Source organism: Mesoplodon mirus (genome assembly GCF_964341445.2).
Source record: "Mesoplodon mirus genome assembly, chromosome: 3".
NCBI classification, from domain to species: Eukaryota; Metazoa; Chordata; class Mammalia; order Artiodactyla; family Ziphiidae; genus Mesoplodon; species Mesoplodon mirus.
The window spans coordinates 94,828,950-94,848,135 of NC_138978.1; the positions used below are offsets into that span (position 1 = coordinate 94,828,950).

The 19,186-nt window shown below is 38.3% G+C and overlaps 1 protein-coding gene and 1 pseudogene across 11 annotated transcripts in view; one reads left to right on the forward strand and one right to left on the reverse strand.

Moving 5' to 3' along the window:
• The window catches only part of FRRS1 (ferric chelate reductase 1), a 134,618-nt gene that overhangs the window by 64,374 nt on the left and 51,058 nt on the right, over nucleotides 1-19,186 (reverse strand). For all 10 annotated transcript variants that reach the window (XR_014293410.1, XR_014293411.1, XM_082614082.1 and 7 more), the window contains 5 exons: nucleotides 9,044-9,239; nucleotides 7,896-8,032; nucleotides 6,738-6,832; nucleotides 4,991-5,138; nucleotides 1,486-1,668 (listed from right to left, as the gene is read on the reverse strand). Coding sequence is in view for 8 of the 10 variants with exons in the window: in XM_082614082.1 (XP_082470208.1) it covers nucleotides 1,486-1,668; nucleotides 4,991-5,138; nucleotides 6,738-6,832; nucleotides 7,896-8,032; nucleotides 9,044-9,239 (759 nt within the window). In the remaining 2 variants the exon portion in view is untranslated. The remainder of the gene's footprint in view (nucleotides 1-1,485; nucleotides 1,669-4,990; nucleotides 5,139-6,737; nucleotides 6,833-7,895; nucleotides 8,033-9,043; nucleotides 9,240-19,186) is intronic.
• Nucleotides 15,239-16,372, forward strand: LOC309799620 (heterogeneous nuclear ribonucleoprotein A1-like; annotated as a pseudogene). Its single transcript has one exon. The product of its transcript is annotated as a heterogeneous nuclear ribonucleoprotein A1-like (transcript).

Consider the following 19,186-nt stretch of genomic DNA (forward strand, 5'->3'; position numbering starts at 1 on the left):
GAACACATATCTAAATATGTACCCTAACTTAGACATGCACCTTAATGAAGCTACAGACTTATTCCAACAGGGCTACCATTGTTAACCCTTGCTGGATTCATCTTCAGAGTTTCCTTCAGAGCCAGTTCCATTCACACAACAAGCCACCAACTTTCCTTATTGCTTTACAATCACATTTTATTTTTAACCCAGCCCCGTTATGCACCTTAGGCATAAGGTTCATTTTTGCCAGAATTGAAAATACCCAAAAGGATACGCTGTAGGTCGAAAGGTAATTACAAAAGGGAAATGGGCAAAATGTTTTGAACAATTGCAACATCATTTGAACAAGTATAAAATTTCCCATAAAAGCAACTTTAAAAAGGAAAGGGTCATAATTTATATGTTCTTTTTAGAAGCCGATGACATGTCTTCTATCTCATAGGTTTAAGGTATACCCTTTGTTGAATGAAAAAAGATAATGAGTGCATTCTGGAACTATATAGTAAAATATACAGGTCATATCGTATATTGCAATGACATCCCCCTAAAACAGTTACACCTGGCTTCCTGCAATATTTGCAGCCAGCGTAACAAGGACTTCCATGATTAGAGTGCACTTTGAAGGAAAATATTTGTTCTTCTATCACAGATTCTCAGAGTTCCTTTTCTCTTTTATTGAAATAATGATTTCCTTAAAAAGTGATGTTAAGTTTAAAATCTGACAGGAAGAAAACTCTCAAGAAAAGACTCCTTGCATTTGCTAATGTGGAAGTAAAAAGCCTTCTCCATTTGTAGCCATCCCCCTCCACAGCCAGCTCTGCTGGAACGGGACTGTCACATGTCCTGGCCTTTACACCCTTCTCCCCTCTCCCTGGGAAATCAGAACGCTAATGCAGAACTCTGCTCTTCCACACCACAGCACAAGGCTGCCACCTACAGAATCTTTTAATCCATTCAGCACTACCCAAGGAGAGGGAAAATCAGATGAAAATAAATGCTGCCTTCTGTAGACCTGATAAAGAATCCATTTATGCCTGGACATGCCAGGTTTAATTTTCTGTTTGGGAAATGTGCCGATGATGGGGGGCAAGAAGATCAGCAACCCGTGCTGTCGTTGCTGGCCACTTGAGAAAACTAGGAGTTGAAAAGCATCACAAACAACATGAGATTTTATGCAGAGCAACTTTTTCTTAACTGCACTTCCTGTTTATCACAGAGATAGACAGACAGAGGTAGACAGATAAAGTGGCAAGTCCACTGGAAATACAACTAACTTTCGTAATGTCCTAACTTTCCTCAGGACAGCCTTGTTCTTAGAGGTATGTAATTGCCAACTCAAAGCTGCTTAACTTAGAATCTAAGTTAGTTTCTCTGCCCTCCCTTCCCATTCCTCCCTTAAGTAAGATAATTTGACTGTGGAACAAACAGCTAAACTGCTACTGATGAGAGCTCACCCCAGTGACCCTCATTTCATTACCACTTATGTAAGTGAGAGGTACAAACCATCCATCGGTCGTGAGAAAATGCAAAGGATAAATAGCCTTTACTGGGACCGCTCATTTCAACCATCACTGACTTGGCATCTCGTGTGAAGGACAAGAAGACACAGGCAAGCTCTTTCTCTGGGTCACAGTTCAAAGGACTCCTAATACAGAACTTCTTGTTCCCACAATCTGAAGCACTGAACTAGAAAAATGACAGGGGAAAAAAGTCAATTATCAAACAGGCAGTTCATTTCCAATGACAGAAGAGCTACTACTTTGAAGTATGGGTTTTAATAAGAATACATTTTCATAATAAGGATTCAAGCAAGGGAACAAAGACACATCCCAAATTAGAAATTATCAAAGCAGTAGTTAGGTTGTGAACTTTTAAACTTAATTAATTTTAATTAAACTTTAGAAGACACAACATTAATTGGACTGTAATTATGCATGAGTATTAAAATCCCTTTAATACACAAAATAATTCATGTTAATTATGTTCTGGAGCAAAGTTTCTGGTAAATTTTGAGAATTTCTTAGGGAATACTTATGTCCGCATTGACATTCTCGCCTAAAGGGTATCCTCTAGTTTTCAGAGATGGAATTTTTAAAAGCAAACAAACCAACCCTTAGCAAGTTTTATATTTAGATCCTGGACTCTGCTTCTAGAATTCAGGTTCAAATTGGACATTAAGATAATGTAAGAAAAAATGATTACTCCTATATATACCACCACTCCAAATAATAGTAAGAACAATTTAGTGGGAGAGAAACAAAAATAATCTACAATGATTTAATTCAGAGCTTCCTGGTATGGCAAATAAGAAAGAGTATTGAAAAATGTCAGCTCTACAATCTGACAGGGCAAACAAGCAGTTATCTTGTGTTAGAATGAGCTGTGACACGACATTTCAGAACAGAGCTAAACATTACTTTAAGTAACAAGATTTAATGGGAACTGTACAAAAAAACTCATTTCTTCTTCTACTCTACCAATACTTCTGGCCACCAAGTGGGTGTGGCTATTTCCCACACTAAGCAATTCTGCAGTTCTTTGGAGACATCAAGCTGTGTGTCCTACAATTCAATTCTGTTCTGATACTATCTACCTGAAGTTAGTGTCAGATCCCACAAGTGAAGGGCTCAGACAAGACTGCACCCACTTCAGATGCCAATTACAGATGCCAATCACAAGCCCCAGGTTGTCACCTGTGCTTCTGAATGGTCGGCCATAAATTGGAGGTTTCCAGCACCTAATCCTCAAGTTGGATAATTTAATAAAATGGCTCACAGAACTCAGGAAAATAGTTTACTTAGTAGGTTACCAGTTTATTACATTGATAAAAAGATAACAACCCAGGAACAGCCAGATGGATGAGATGTGTAAAGCAAGGTATGTAAGGAAGGGGCACAGAACTTCTGAGGCACCTCCTTCCCAGCACCTCCATGTGGTCAGGAACCCAGGAGCTCTCTGAAACCCATATTTCTGGAATAATTATGGAGGCTCCATCACGTGGGCATGATGGATTTTTAAATCAATCAGCCTCTCTCCCTTTTCTGGAGAATGGGGGGAGGGGGCCTGAAAGCTGAAAGCTTCTAATCATGGCTTGGTTTTTTGGTGACCAGCCCCCATATGGGAGCCCACCAAGAGTCACCTCATTAGAACAAAAGATGCTCCCATCATCCAGGAAATTCCAAGGGATTTAACAGCTCTGTATCAGGAACTGGGGTCAAAGGCCAAATATTAACAGAAACCAGGCAGAGACTGTTTTATTTTTTTCCTTATTATTTCACAGGAACTTAAAGAGAAATCCTAGTAGATTGGAGAGAACAAGCCACGAGGAACTAGGAACCATGGGTTTTGATCTCTGCTCTCCCCTTTACTCCATCACGTTTGCTAAAGAACTTATTCTCTCAGGGTCTCTTTACCTTTAAATATGCAGCAGTGACCCTGAGGTCTCTTCTAGTTCTCTACAAATGCCATCATCCTGTGACTCTGAATGAACCTCTCTATAATTAGAGATTATAACCTTGGTGCAGAGATACAATCAAAAGCTCCAACAAGCACTAAAGCCTTTTATATGAATTTATGGAAAGATAATAATCCTGTCAACAGATTCCTACTGGGAAGCTCAGGTCCAAACTGACTGTGGACTCCCCTAAAGTAGCTTTTAAATAAATAAACATTAACACTAAATAAACTGAGAACTAGCACAAATAATAGATCGAATTGCTAGGTCAAACAAAAGTTCATAATAATGTAATAAAATGGCTCATCATATATTGCATAATGTAGAAAAGAAGGAAAACAAAATGAGACGCTGTATAGGAGTACAAGAGCTTTATTTAGTACGAAGAAAAAAAGTTATAAAAAGACAAAGGGAAGGAAGAGAAAAAAAATGAACTAATAGTTACTGAATATCTATTAAGTACAAAGCCATTAGAAACCTTATATACATTCCAATGTTTAGTTCTCATAGTAATACTGTGTAAGAGCTAGATATTATTTCTCATTTTACAGGTGAAGAAACTGAGACTTTAGGAATTAAGTAATTTTTCCAAAGTCAAACAGAAATTAGACAAATCAGGATTCAGGCCCAAATTTGTTCTTGCAACTGTAATAACCTACTTTAAGACATTTTTCATTATATTTACTTCTGAATTGATAAGTATAATTTATCAGAATTGCTTTCAGTAAAACCTTTCTAATGTTTCTAATATGCATCACCCTTTCTAAGGTATGTTTTTTTAACGGTAATTCTTTTGAATCAGAGGGCTTAAATGGAATTCTAGCTGATAAGCTTGCAAAAGAGTTTCTGTGGTTCAACACACAGAATTCCCCAGTACTCATTGATCTTAATGAAATAAGATCGAAGAGTTATATCACCATTTCAAGATTCTCCTCCAAATCTTGTCTAAATTTAGCTTAAGCTTTAAGTTCCCTCTCCATGTGTGATATTTGGCTGTGTTTGTTTTGTTTTGTTTTGTTTTGTTTTGTGGTACGCGGACCTCTCACTGTTGTGGCCTCTCCCGTTGCGGAGTACAGGCTCCGGACACGCAGGCTCAGCGGCCATGGCTCATGGGCCCAGCCGCTCTGCGGCATGTGGGATCCTTCCGGACCGGGGCACGAACCCGCATCCCCTGCATCAGCAGGCGGACTCTCAAGCACTGCGCCACCAGGGAAGCCCTGGTTTTTTTTGTTTTTGTTTTTGTTTTAAATGGAAGAAAACTGCTGCTTCAGATTTACTTTCAAATGAAAACATATCCACTGCTAGTATAGACTACATGTGAATGTCATAACCACACTTTGAACATGCAGGGTCTTACCCTCCTCTTATTCTAACCTATAACTCATAATGTTACAATGAAAACTTTCTCCTGATTTCCGGAAGGGAATTCAAAAACTTGCTACCACAACCCAGGACAGCTACTTCTCTACACACGTTCCCAAACACAGAACCACAATTTCTAAGGAAGCTGTTCCTTTAGATTGCATTTGGTGAAACCATAAAAATGTTACTTACTGATTTGGTTAAATGGGAGACTGGAAGTAATGTTGGCATAGGTGCTATTGTAGCTTTAGATGTTGTAAAAGGAAGGACATTTGGTTGTGAAATTATAGGACCAGGAATCTTCACCCAGTAGATTTTGTACTTCTCAACAACTGTGGCTCTGAAATGCAGTACCAGCGAGAGTGAGATTAGAGAGAACCATGATTGTGGCCCACCATAATCAAATCGAAAAAAAAAAGTAATGAACTAGGGACATACCACTTAATACAGGTATACCTTGGAGATATTGCAGGTTCGGTTCCAGACCACCACAATAAAGTGAATATCACAATAAAGTGAGTAACAGAATTTGGGGGTTTCCCAGTGCATATAAAAGTTATGTTTACACTATAATGTAGTCTATTAAGTGTGCAATAGCACTATATCTAAAAAAAAAAACACAATGAATATACCTTAATTTTAAAATACGTTATTGCTAAAAAATACTAACCATCATCTGAGCCTTCAGCAAATTATAGTAGTAACATCAAAGATCACTGATCACAGATCACCATAACAAATATAATAATGATGAAAAAGTTTTGAAATATTACAGCAATTACCAAACTGTGGCACAGAGACACAAGGTGAGCAAATGCTGTTGGGAAAATGGTGCCCACAGACCCACTCAATGCAGGGTTGCCACAAATCAATTTGTAAAAAGACAATATCTGTGAAGCCAAATAACGCAAAGCACAATAAAACAAGGATGCCTGTAATACCTGACAGAATTTCGTGTGAGGCAAATCTCTAATGACTCTCTTCCACTTCATCACCAAATGAATTTTAATTACTCTCTCTCTCTCTCTTTCTTCTCTTACTTGTCTGTTCTCTGGGCATATCCACAGCAACCGGGAATGTCAGACCCCGGGACTAAACTGCACAGATTTCCACTCCTGACATAAGAGAACATACTACTACTACACTTTCCATAGTGGTCAAATTATTCCAAAAGCCATGTGTAACAGGCAGCTACAGCAAAAAGCTATATAGAGGCTGCATAAGCAACCATCAGTTCTTACTGGGGTCATATCCCCTTTCTCACATTCCACTCAACACACAGGTGCAAAGCTGCATTACTGTGTGCCGGTGACCTGTGCACAAAGTGAAGCAGAAAATAGCGACAGGCCAGGAAAGCAATTCTCCCTTTAAAATATGTCTATAACACCACTCAGGAATCATTATATGGCTTTATGGCATTCCATTTCCCCCTTGCATGTAAGACTAAGAGAGAAGTACTATTCTAATTCTACTGAATTTCATAATTCTGAGGAGCACATATGATCTTACTTTTTTGAAAATCTAATCTGCGAGTTGTGACACTGCAAAAAAAATGTCACCCAAATTTCAGGACTGCTTTTTTTCATATTCTCATACTGATACAGGAACAAATCTAAAAAAAAGTATTAGTCCATATACCATATAGACTCAAGTATTAATTGATGGCTCTTATTAGTGTGAAGGCACTACAACACTTCATTCACTCAACAAATGTCTATTAAGTGTCTATTAGGTCCTTGGTCCTGTGCTAAGTGCTCTGTATATATGCTGAAAAAAGAAACAAACAAAAAAGCAAAACAGCCACTTACATCAGTAAGGTGGTGTCATTACTACACCACACAGCTGCCATACAGGTGAATGTCCAATAGGTATAAAAAAAGATACAGACTATCATTATTTCAATTATACTAGTTACAGAGTTGTAAACTTTTCTACTCACAGAAACTTTATGTGATTTGGGGCCCTGCTTGGAGCATTCCAATAGACTTTAATTTCTGTTTTTTTGGATGGACTTGTGTGACTCACAGCTGATCCCTGAAATAAAATGGAAAAGAACTACCATTCAGACACTCAATAGCTCAACATAGCTGGAACTACAGCCATTTTGCAAAGTAATTTACCATTGCATGACCTTGGCATTGTGGTAAAGACTATTTTATTTAGAACAGGGACTCAGTTGATCAATAAATACATGTTGATTGATTGACACCAAATTAGAAGCCGGCTCTATGAATAAACTAGAGTCAGCAAAAATTTAAGAACTGAAGAGAGTTATGAATACTGGGTGTGTTGATGCTATATAAAGACTGCTCATTATTTCATTTATACTGTAAGTTTCTTTTTTATTAATAGATGCAAACAGAATGCAAAAGATTCATCAAAAGAAAAAATTCCTGCCTCCAAATATGCAATATTATATTTTAGTAATTCCTTTCTCTTGAACAATCTTGTTTCCCACATTCATTCACCTGGCAGATTCCTACGCATTCTTTGAGATCTAGCTGAGATCATCTCCTCTCTCTCAATTCCCTCCAGCCTGTGTGCAGCACCTCTGCTATGCTTCTCACCCACCCTGTGTATGGTTCTAATCTAAGTCATCATACTATTCCACTTATGTGTCTGTCCTATATCCATACGTTCTACTTATGTGCCATATAGCATATGTCCATATGCTTTACTTATGTGTAAGGCTATGAGCTCTTCAAAGAACAAGTCCTGTTCATCACCATATCCCATGCAGGAAAGTTCCTGGTATAATAAATGTTCATTAAATTAATTAATTACAAAAATTAGACCTCTGTTCCACTCTAGAACTCTATCTTCAATATTAACATCTTTTGAAATTCAATACAATAAGAGTCAATACTATATAAAATATCAAAAGCCATAAACTCTTCAAGCTACAACCCTACCTTTTCTAAGGTGTTGTATAAAAACATCTTGCCAGTAGAAAAATTAGGAGGAAAGTTTCATCAACATGAATGTACTCAGATGTCTGCAATGCGTGGGTACTGTCATTGCTTATCTTGCAAACACCACCTTGTAGTGAAAAGACCCATGGAAACTGACAGAAATCAGTTTCAAACTAAACACAAACCTGTATATCTTCACAGGTCAGAAGCTGTGACACTTGACTGTCAATCAATGTGAAGGAGCCAATAGGAGGGCCACTCAAATTCTCAGCATCATGTGCTTCTAAGAGAAAGCCTTTAAATGGTGGCCCTGACAAAGTAACTAAGAAACAAACAAAAAGATAAGTTAAGAGTTTAGCAACATCCCCCAAAAAATACTGTTTAAAGGAGGTACATCACCAAATCGGGTGTATATATAGAAAGCTACTCCAGGAGAGAAAATAGTAGAAATCATCCTATAGTCAAAGAAATTCTAAACTGTGTTCCACAGGACATTATTCCATGAGATGTGATAGCCATTCCACAGGGAAGAAAAGGTAGGTTATGGTCAGAGTGTGGTCCATGGGGCCAAAGTAGTTTGAAAAATGCTGGTTGAAAGTAAATACTTCTGTCTTTACTGCAAACGTCTCAGGCCCTTTAACATTCTACTGTGCAGTATGAAACTGTAAGAAATATAATATACATAACAGAGTGTTCCAAATTTATTTTTCCATATACCCTTTTTGCTAGAGCGTATCTATTAATATTCTACATTTCTAAAGTTGCAGAAAATAGAATTTATAAAATGCTGTTATAGATACATCCTTAATAGACTATTAAGTTTCAGCCTACCTTTTGCCAGAATTAGGGAAACACAAAAGATTATACTATGTCAAGAAGGATAAGGGTTTAACATCTTAAGCCAGATAAAATAAGCTTTATTTTATGTATTTCTATTGAGTAAATAGTACTGTTAATGAAGATATATTAAATAATGACAAAAACATATTTTCAAACCTATTCTGGGGAATTCCCTGGCAATCCAGTGGTTAGACTTGGTGCTTTCGCTGCCAGGGCCGAGTTCATCACTGGTTGGGGAACTAAGACCCTGCAGGCCATGTGGTGCGTCCAAAAAAAAAAAAACACCTATTCTGAATGGATAGTAAATATACTACTTAAGTAATATAGTCATCTGTAGTAGTTAAACACAAAAATGAGAAGTATAAGATCATGGTATCTTATAAAAGCAGATGAACAGATTAAATGAAACTGTATAAATCCAACAGTAATAAAGATTCAATGTACAGTAAAAAAGTGAAATTCAAAATGTAAATAGTTAATACCAGCACAGTACCTTTGACCTGATCTCCTGGCCAGAATGTCATCTGACTCACTAAGATGTGGCAAGTGGGATCAGACTGTGGAGTATGACCATGTTTAGGAATCATTCCACGGCATGACTTCGTTACTTTTCCATTGGGATAATTAGCCACAGAACTAACGAGCAACAGAAGTATGAAGGCACCAAGGGTAAATCCAGGAACTGCCATCTCAAAAAGAAGATTAAAAGCACATTATTTTTAAAGGTAATTAAAATATAAATGCTTTCACATCACAGGATAGTAAGTTCTAGACAACTATTTACTTTCAATAGTCAGTTAACCACATTCTCAAAAATATGTACTATAAAGAATGTGATATGTGAAGTTTGTCCTGGATTTGAATCTCATCTCTACCAATTACCAACTGTGAAACTTTAAGTAAGTCACTTAAGTCTCATTCCTTACCCGAAAAATAAGGAAATGAAAACCCTCCTTTCAAAACTGTTTTAATAAAATGTAGATACAGCCAAAGGTCTGACAAGGAAGATAATAAATGCTAGCTTTCATTAGCATGATGGGGAAATAATAAAATAATCCAGTAAAAGCAAAAGGTTTTGCTCCACTTCATCCTAGAAAGCTTAAAGAACAAATAAGAAATGTTTCTTCTGGATTTAAATATCATCACCTGAATAAATCTCTGATATGATTTCTCCCAACTTCCCATTAAACTAATCATGGTGACAATTTAATTTGCAACACTGAAAACTGAGGCTAACAACCAATTGCAAGAGACAGTATTTCTATTACCTATAGCCCCAAATACTTCTGAATTAAGAAACATGATTGTTAACCCAGGCAATTTTCTTCTCTCATCCAGTTTATCTGCCTCTTACCATCTGCCTAACAGAAAACCAGTCCCACCCTTGTCTAGCTCACTTTGTGCATATATGCAGAACCTGCAAATCATAGAATTTAACAAGGCTACAGGTAGATGGGCAGGGACATGTTATATGGCAGTAAAGTCCACACGGTGGACAGGCTGCAGATGGGAAGAGCTCAAGAGGCAGTTCATTCTCCACAGAAATGGGTGTTTTCTATACATGGTCATAGACAAAAATAAAAGCACCCTTAGAATCACTAGAACAAATTATCCTTTTATAGTCATGTAAATTATAAATCCCACATTGGACTAGAGCTAAACTATAGAAATTCCTGCTAGACACCAGAAATTGTGCTAGAGCTATACTCTTTAACCAGCCCTGCACATTACACCAGTAGCTACCAAGTAGATAGCTTTGGGTCCAACTCTATACCCCTATCTTTCATCAAACATTGATGCTAGATAGAATTGTTCTCATTTAAAGATAAGCAAAAGGAACAAATGAACCAATCAAGAGCTTCTGAAAAATTCTATATCATAAGAGCAGCATAAGATTTCTCTGTAGACTCAGAGGAAAAGCATAATCCTGAAAATAGTTAATTACTATAGGAAAAAATATTTAAGAAAATAACTGCTAAAGAATGGAGCAATAGAAAATCTTCTGTTCAAACATGGTTTCCAGGTCCTTTCGTTAGGGGCAGACCTGATTTTAGGACCATACAAGGTTTACTGGAGAGGATCAAGGTCATTATTTTAACCACGTGATCTTGGTCAAGTTATTATGAAAATTAAATGCAGAAATGTGCCTCACTTAAAGAATGGTACAGTGGGAAGAGTTAGTTTGGTTTAACAAATATTTATTTGGCACTGACTTCCTGCCAGGTGAAAATGGAAACAAGACTTTATTTCTAGTCTCTTCTATGCATTAAGTAGCTGAATAACATCAGTCAGGTCACTTAATCTCTGTCTCAGTTTCTTCATTTGCAAAATATAACAGATGAACTGTAATAAATTCATGGAAATACTAACATTATGATTTTAGTATAAAGCAAAGTGGAAAAGCATACTGGGAATTATTAGAGCATGAAGTATAAGATGGGAAAAGAAGTGACAAAGACACCAGTACCTGTCATTCATTAGGAATATATCACAAACAAGGTCAGCGAGAGAAGTAGACAACAGTAATTTCTTTGTCCTTAGTCAGATACTGACCACTCAAGGTAAAGTTCTATTTTCATAACAATGGCCAATGATGGTTTCCCAGTTAACGATTCAGGGAAACTTTTTCAAATGAATACACTAATTCATTAGGCAATCTATGCCAACAGATTGCATAGTTATGAAAAGGAATAGAGTTATATGTGGAAACATTTAAGCTAAAATTATGGAATGTGGATATGAGCTATTATATTACGAGATCATTCTTCAAGCACTGGAAAAACTTGTATGATTTTTGTATTTTGTATGATTTTGTATGATTTTTACAGGTATGTAAAATTTTGTATGATTTTTGCAGGTTTTTAATATTTTGTATGATTTTTACAGGTTTTTAATATTTACATTCTACCATGAGTATAATATAGAGAAATAAAAGAAGAGATATCATAACTTGCATTTTGTCATCCCAGGACAAAGACAGACTTATTAGTTTAAAAGGTTAAAAGAGAGGTTATCCTGATTCTCTAACTGAAATATCACCAAACCTGATGAGATTTATACAGTTTTCTTTCTTGCCTGAAAGACAGGCACTTAGTAAAAAGGTATTAACGACTGCCTTTACCATGCTCTACATACATCTCACGTGAAGATAAAACTTCAAAACGAGTGTATTCTTTATTACCTGAATACCAGATATTGATAGGCCACTCAATATGCTATTACTGAACTAGGCCCAGTTAACAGTAGCCAGAAGTCTCCAGGCCACCTGTCTTACTAGTCTGTTATGGTCCAGGAAATGGTTCCCTCTTGTTGCTTCTTCCCACAACTAGAGTTACACTATTACAATCATTGATCTTATAGTACTATATATTTGGTCAATTGTTTCAGGTTTCCTAATCATCACTAAATTTATCTGAGGTTCAGCCACACGTTGGTAATGCAAGAAACAATAATCGTGTAAAATAGGCAGAATACAAATAATACAGCTAGTAACATTAATAAGGTCATAAGTAAGTATTTAAGCTAAGAACTTCCATTAGGTGTAGCCCAGTATCTCCCCAGGTCACCTGACCAGTTTGTTTTACACCAATCACTATCTTTAAGGGAAATAATATATTGGCATCGTACATAAAGTTCACCAAAGATGTCTGCATGCACAAGGTGTGTGATGGGTAATCAACCCCTTACTGGATTGAGAAAGGAATGTTATTTTTCAAGGAGTTACATGACTGGTGCCAGAAGAAAAATCGATCTTTATGGTTGAGCAGGTATTTCCGCCTTTGGAGAAGTCTGGTTAACCCATAATACAGATGCATAGTACACACTAGGTGGGAGGGAGGTGGCCAAAAGGGCAGAGAAAAAATATTATGTTTAAATTTTTCTTGTATTGCCTTAAAATGTGAATATTTATTTCATCATAACCATAATATACAAACACTGCAATCCCTAAAGCACTTGAATGCTCCATTCAAAATTTCCATCAAGTACATACTACAAAGTGTATAAAGTAAATAACTACTTCTTATTCAATATTGTTTTTATTTTATTACCAAAACTACAATGGCATTATATTCTTTTACTTTGTTTTAAGTATAAAATTTTCAATTAACTTATGAGTTAAACATGCTTTTGTTTCTGGGCTTTTGGCCTAGAGACAGAACCACCATTGATAATATTGCTTCCATTAAAAAACAGAATTGAAATTCCAAGCTGAATTAAAAGTTAATTTTGGGACACAGCACATGTGTAATTTCAGCATTTCATCTAGGATCTGGGGCAAACCTGGTAGGCCTGTAACCAAAACCTAGAGGGACTGGGGTTAGAGGTACAAATAGATGTCCACTTGTACAGTGAGAGAATTAGGCAGAAAGTTTTAGAAAAGTAGGTAGAACCAGAGAAGGATAAGGAGGTTGATAAAATCAGAAAAGTTAAGACTAAGCACAAGAGATATACAGAAAGCAATGAAATTTCTATAACAATAAGAAAGGAAAGGATTACAGTTTTACTACGGGTCGGGGGGGGGAAGAAAGGGGCCATAGTGTGAATAAGAAGAAAAAGAAACAGACATTTGGTGAGAAACTGGTAGATAGTACATCTAATGTAATCCTTACAACAAGCAGATATTATCATCATTTTAGAGATGAAGAAACTGAGACCAGGGAGTGTAACCGAAACCGTGTACACTTTTAGGATTAGAACCTAAATCTAACTCCAACATTCTCATTCTCTTCCCTCCACATCATTGCTCCCTCCTTGGAGAGAGAAGGATGTGGAAAGTAAACAGGTACAGCAAGGATCCAAATTTCACAATGAACAGTGTGAGTGGGGGCATGCTGTGACAAACGTGAAATCTAAATTAGCCTACTTAATTCAGAATGTCAGGTCCACTCTATGAGTCTGAGAAGGTAGAGACTTCATTCATAGAACTAAAGCTCCTGAAAGAATGGATATAAAAACAAGTAGTACAATGCTTAAAAACACTAAGTTGCCAATAAATGGTAATTGCCATTATTTATAATCACTAGCAACTTTCTGCATCACCAGTATGTGCTAATTTCTTCTGAACACTATTGTAGTTAAACAACGGAGGTTTCCATATGTTTCTTTCATCTGCATTTAACTTGTTCAAGCCTTCCGAAATATTTCAGAAAATTTGCTCCCCTTCTTTCCAGCAATTTACTTTACATTCATAGAAAATTTCCACATCAAGAGTTAAATTGACTTTGATAGCTGGATCTCAAATTATAGGGAAATTGAAAAACAGGTCAAGTATTTCCACTTCCCCAGATAAAGATGTTTCAGACTCCATTTTCACAGCAGGAAGTACAGAGAAAAATGATTTTTTAAATTAACAATTGGAGTTATGACATTTTCAGTAAAGATTCTAAAAAATATAGAGCATAAAAAATGGCACAGTGAGGGCTTCCCTGGTGGCGCAGCGGCTGAGAGTATGCCTGCTGATGCAGGGGACACGGGTTCGTGCCCTGTTCCGGGAAGATCCCACATGCCGCGGAGCGGCTGGGCTCGTGAGCCACGGCCACTGAGCCTGCGTGTCCGGAGCCTGTGCTCCGCAACGGGAGAGGCCGTGGCAGTAAGAGGCCCGCATACCGCAAAAAAAAAAAAAGGCACAATGAGATCTGTCAGGTCTGACAACCTAAAATGGCTGAAAAGAATTCTGAAAATAATTTAGAGTTTAAGTAAAAGGAAAGGTAGAGGAAACCACTGAAGAAATTGGGAGCTCTCTGACATAATTCTGATTCATCTAATCACAGCATCATCAGAAAGCAACTTTTCCACTTTATTCATTCTCTGGAAAAATGATTGGAAGCAAATATCTTATTACACACAGAGCTTTCATCTGGGTCATTCCACATGGCCCTCACAATAGTCCTGTCCTAAAAACAATATTAGGTGCTAAGTGGAATGGTCCCTTCTCTAAAGACACAAAACTAATAGATGAAACAAAAGCAAATACCATTAATCTATCATTTAAATGATGTTACTATTTATTGAATGCCTGTTCTATTCTAGGCAACATAGTAGGTGCTTCACACGTATGAACTCTAATCCCTGGAAAAAACAAAAACTTTTTTTGTTGCATGGAAATTGAAGCTCACAGAGGTTATTTAAAAAAAAAAAAAAAAAAACTACTGCCTAAGATCCCATAGGGACAGAACAGGAAAAAACTGCATTTTATTATGGCGATTGAGAGGTAAAGGAGAATATGACAGAAGCGCTAAGGGCTCACAACATATTAGGCATCATGTCAAGGACTTAGCACACATTCCTCAAAACAACCCAGGAAGGTGTGAGGGGTATTATTGTCCCCAGTATGTAAAACAGGGCACTGATTAAGATTCTTGCCAAAGTCACAGCTAATGAGTGGTGAAAAGTATGATCTCCAGTCTAGTCTGTGAGGTTTTAACCACTAAGTCATCCACAGCTTCAAATCAGACACTAAAAGCTGACACAGTAATCCCACAGGAAAAGGGATTCAGAATGAGCACAATTTGGGAGCAATAAAAGAAGCAGAGATAGAAAGAGCAAAGTGAGAATGGACTTTGGAGGGCAGTGAACAATAGCCTAACTAGGTCCAAGGTCAAATGTTAGAAACAGTCGTTACAAAAAATACTATAGCTTTCTGCTCGTGGACGCCGCCGAGTAAGCATCGTTGACGTCTCCCCCGCCCGCCTCCACTGCCGTCATGTCTAAGTCAGAGTCACCCAAAGAGCCCGAACAGCTGCGGAAGCTCTTCATTGGAGGTTTTAGCTTTGAAACAACCAATGAGAGTCTGAGGAGCCATTTTGAGCAGTGGCGAACGCTCACAGATTGTGTGGTAATGAGGGATCCAAACACCAAACACTGCAGAGGCTTCGGGTTTGTCACATATGCCACTGTGGAGGAGGTGGATGCGGCCATGAATGCAAGGCCACACAAGGTGGATGGAAGAGTTGTGGAACCAAAGAGGGCCGTCTCAAGAGAAGATTCTCAAAGACCTGGTGCCCACTTAACTGTGAAAAAGATTTTTGTTGGTGGCATTAAAGAAGACACCGAAGAACACCATCTAAGAGATTATTTTGAACAGTATGGGAAAATTGAGTGATTGAAATCATGACTGATCGAGGCAGTGGCAAAAAGAGAGGCTTTGCTTTCGTAACCTTTGATGACCATGGCTCTGCAAACAAGATTGTCATTCAGAAATACCACACTGTGAATGGCCACAACTGTGAAGTAAGGAAAGCCCTATCTAAGCAAGAGATGGCTAGTGCCTCATCCAGCCAAAGAGGTCGAAGTGGTTCTGGAAACTTTGGTGGTGGCCGTGGAGGTGGTTTTAGTGGGAATGACAACTTTGGTCATGGAGGAAACTTCAGTGGTCAAGGTGGCTTTGGTGGCAGCCACGGTGGTGGAGGATATGGTGGCAGTGGGGATGGCTATAATGGATTTGGTAATGATGGAAGCAATTTTGGAGGTGGTGGAAGCTACAATGATTTTGGCAGTTACAACAATCAATCTTCAAATTTTGGACCCATGAAAGGAGGAAACTTTGGAGGCAGAAGTTCTGGCCCCTATGGTGGTGGAGGCCAATACTTTGCCAAACCCCGAAACCAAGGTGGCTATGGTGGTTCCAGCAGCAGCAGTAGCTATGGCAGTGGCAGAAGGTTTTGATTACTGCCAGGAAACAAAGCTTAGCAGGAGAGGAGAGCCAGAGAAGTGACAAGGAAGCTACAGGTTACAACAGATTTGTGAACTCAGCCAAGCACAGTGGTGGCAGGGCCTAGCTGCTACAAAGAAGACATGTTTTAGACAATACTCATGTGTATGGGCAAAAAAAACTCAAGGACTGTATTTGTGACTAATTGTATAATAGGTTATTTTAGTTTCTGTTCTGTGGAAAGTGTAAAGCATTCCAACAAAGGGTTTTAATGTAGATTTTTTTTCCACTCATTCTGTTGATTGCTAAATGTAATAGTCTGATCATGACGCTGAATAAATGTGTCTTTTTTTTTTTTTTTTTCTTTTTGCGGTATGCGGGCCTCTCACTGTTGTGGCCTCTCCCGCTGCGGAGCACAGGCTCCGGACGCGCAGGCCCAGCGGCCGTGGCTCACGGGCCCAGCCGCTCCGCGGCATATGGGATCCTCCCAGACCGGGGCACGAACCCGTATCCCCTGCATCGGCAGGCGGACTCTCAACCACTGCGCCACCAGGGAGGCCCCTTTTTTTTTAAAAAGAAAAAAAAATACTATAAATCTGGTCCCTCTTCATGACCCTTACATGAAGATATCCATCCCCAAGACTGTTTTCCTTGACCCCCACATTTCTCTACAGGCTATCCCTTCCATAGCCTCAATTATCACCCCTGAAGAATATTTCCCAAATCTTTCAATTGCCCCCAACCCGCATGTCCACAGTGCTTCAACTCAAATTTCCAACTATACATAGATTTCTGTTTGGATGACATTAAACTCAATTTTTCTGAAAAGAAATTCATTATTTTTTCCTCCAAACTAGTTCTTGAATCTGACTTTCCTATTTTGACGGTGGCCTATCAACACATATCTAGTCAACAAGATTTGAAACCCAGGGACTTCGCTGGTGGCGCAGTGGTTGGGAGTCTGCCTGCCAATGCAGGGGACACAGTTTCGAGCCCTGGTCTGGGAAGATCCCAAATGCCGCAGAGCAACTAGGCCCGTGCACCACAACTACTGAGCCTGCGCTCCAGAGCACACGAGCCACAACTACTGAGCCCATGTGCCTCAACTACTGAGGCCCACGCACCTAGAGCCCATGCTCTGCAATCGGAGAGGCCACTGCAATAAGAAGCCCGCCCACCACAAGAAAGAGTAGCCCCCGCTCGCTGCAGCTAGAGAGACCTCGTGTGCAGCAGCGAAGACCCAACACAGCCAAAAATTAACTAATTAAAAAAAAAAAGATTTGAAACCCCAAATTCTCAAGATTTGACTCCAAACACTCTTTGGGACCCCAATTTCCAAATAAGCTTAGCAGATTCGACCTCCACCCTTCCGGACACCTGCCTATCCCTTCTGTTTCTCTCTTCTACCTTCCATTCCCTCTATTACATCTGTCTGCAGTTTTCCATTCCGACACCACCTTCAAGCACAAAGCCTTCATTATCTGTCACCCAGATTCATGAAATACTCTCAATTGGCCTCCCTGTTTCTGTATCTCCATTTGAATCCTACACAACACCACAAGATCATTTTCCTAAGGCACAATTCTCATCATATCACTCCGCTCACCAAAAACCTTCAACAGCTTCCCTGGAATTATTCAATTAAAGACAAAAGCATTAGGCATTTAATGTGTATTCAGCCCAATCCATGTTCTATCAACAATGTACCATTTGTACTTATTTCTGGAACAAGTACCTCACTTTTTTTCCTCCCCATGTTCTGTCTTCTAACTGGGACCTCCATTATGCCATCCATCAAATTCCTACCCATGTAAAAACAGATATATGGGGCTTCCCTGGTGGCGCAGCAGTTGAGAGCCTGCCTGCTGATGCAGGGGACACGGGTTTGTGCCCCGGTCCGGGAGGATCCCACGTGCCGCGGAGCGGCTGGGCCCGTGAGCCATGGTCGATGAGCCTGAGCGTCCGGAGCCTGTGCTCCGCAGCGGGAGAGTCCACAACAGTGAGAGGCCCGCATACCGCAAAAAACAAACAAACAAACAAACAAACAAAAACAGATATATGTTAAATGGGAAAAAAAATAGATACAGAAAATATCTGAACACTGTGCTTAAACTGTTAAAAATAAAGGTACATTGCCTATCATTTCATGTAAAATGCAAAAGACTGATAATATCCAATATAAGCAAGCATGTGGAGAAATAAGTGTGCTCATACACTGAAGAGTGTAAATTGCTGCAATATTTTTGGAGGAAATTTGACAATTTCCTACTAAACTAAAGTATGTTTAATCTTTGACTGAGGAATTTCACTTCTAGGAATTTATCCTATAAAAAACCCCACACAACGAACAGCACAGGGAATACAGTCAACATTTTATAATAACTTTGTATGGAGTATATTCTATAAAAATGTGAATTACTATATTGTACACCTGAAACTAATATAATATTGTAAGTCAACAATACTTCAATTTAAAAAAAAGAAAGAAAGAAAGAAAAAGAAACCCCCGACAATTATGCAAGGATTATTTGTAATAGCAAAAATTTAAGACAATTTAGGTGGTTACAAAAATATACTATGCTATACCCAAACTCTAAAATACTGTGCACGCACTACTACAGATAACCAACAAGGATCTATATATAGCACAGAGAACTATATTCAATATTTTGTAATAACCTATAAGGGAAAAGAAGCTGAAAAAGAATAGACATATACATATGTGTGCGTGTAAGTGTGTGTGTGTGTATATATATCTGAATCACTTTGCTCTACACCTGAAATTAACACATCATTGTAAATCAAATATACTTTAATAAAAACAATTTAAAAATAAAATACCATGTACCCATTTAAAAGAATGAAATAGAGTAGACAATGACCGAAATAACAGCTAATAATTACTGACTGCTTTCTAAGAGCTAGGCATTCTTTTAAGTTCTTTACGAGTGTTAACTCTTTTCAGAAAAGCTTAGGACATGAATC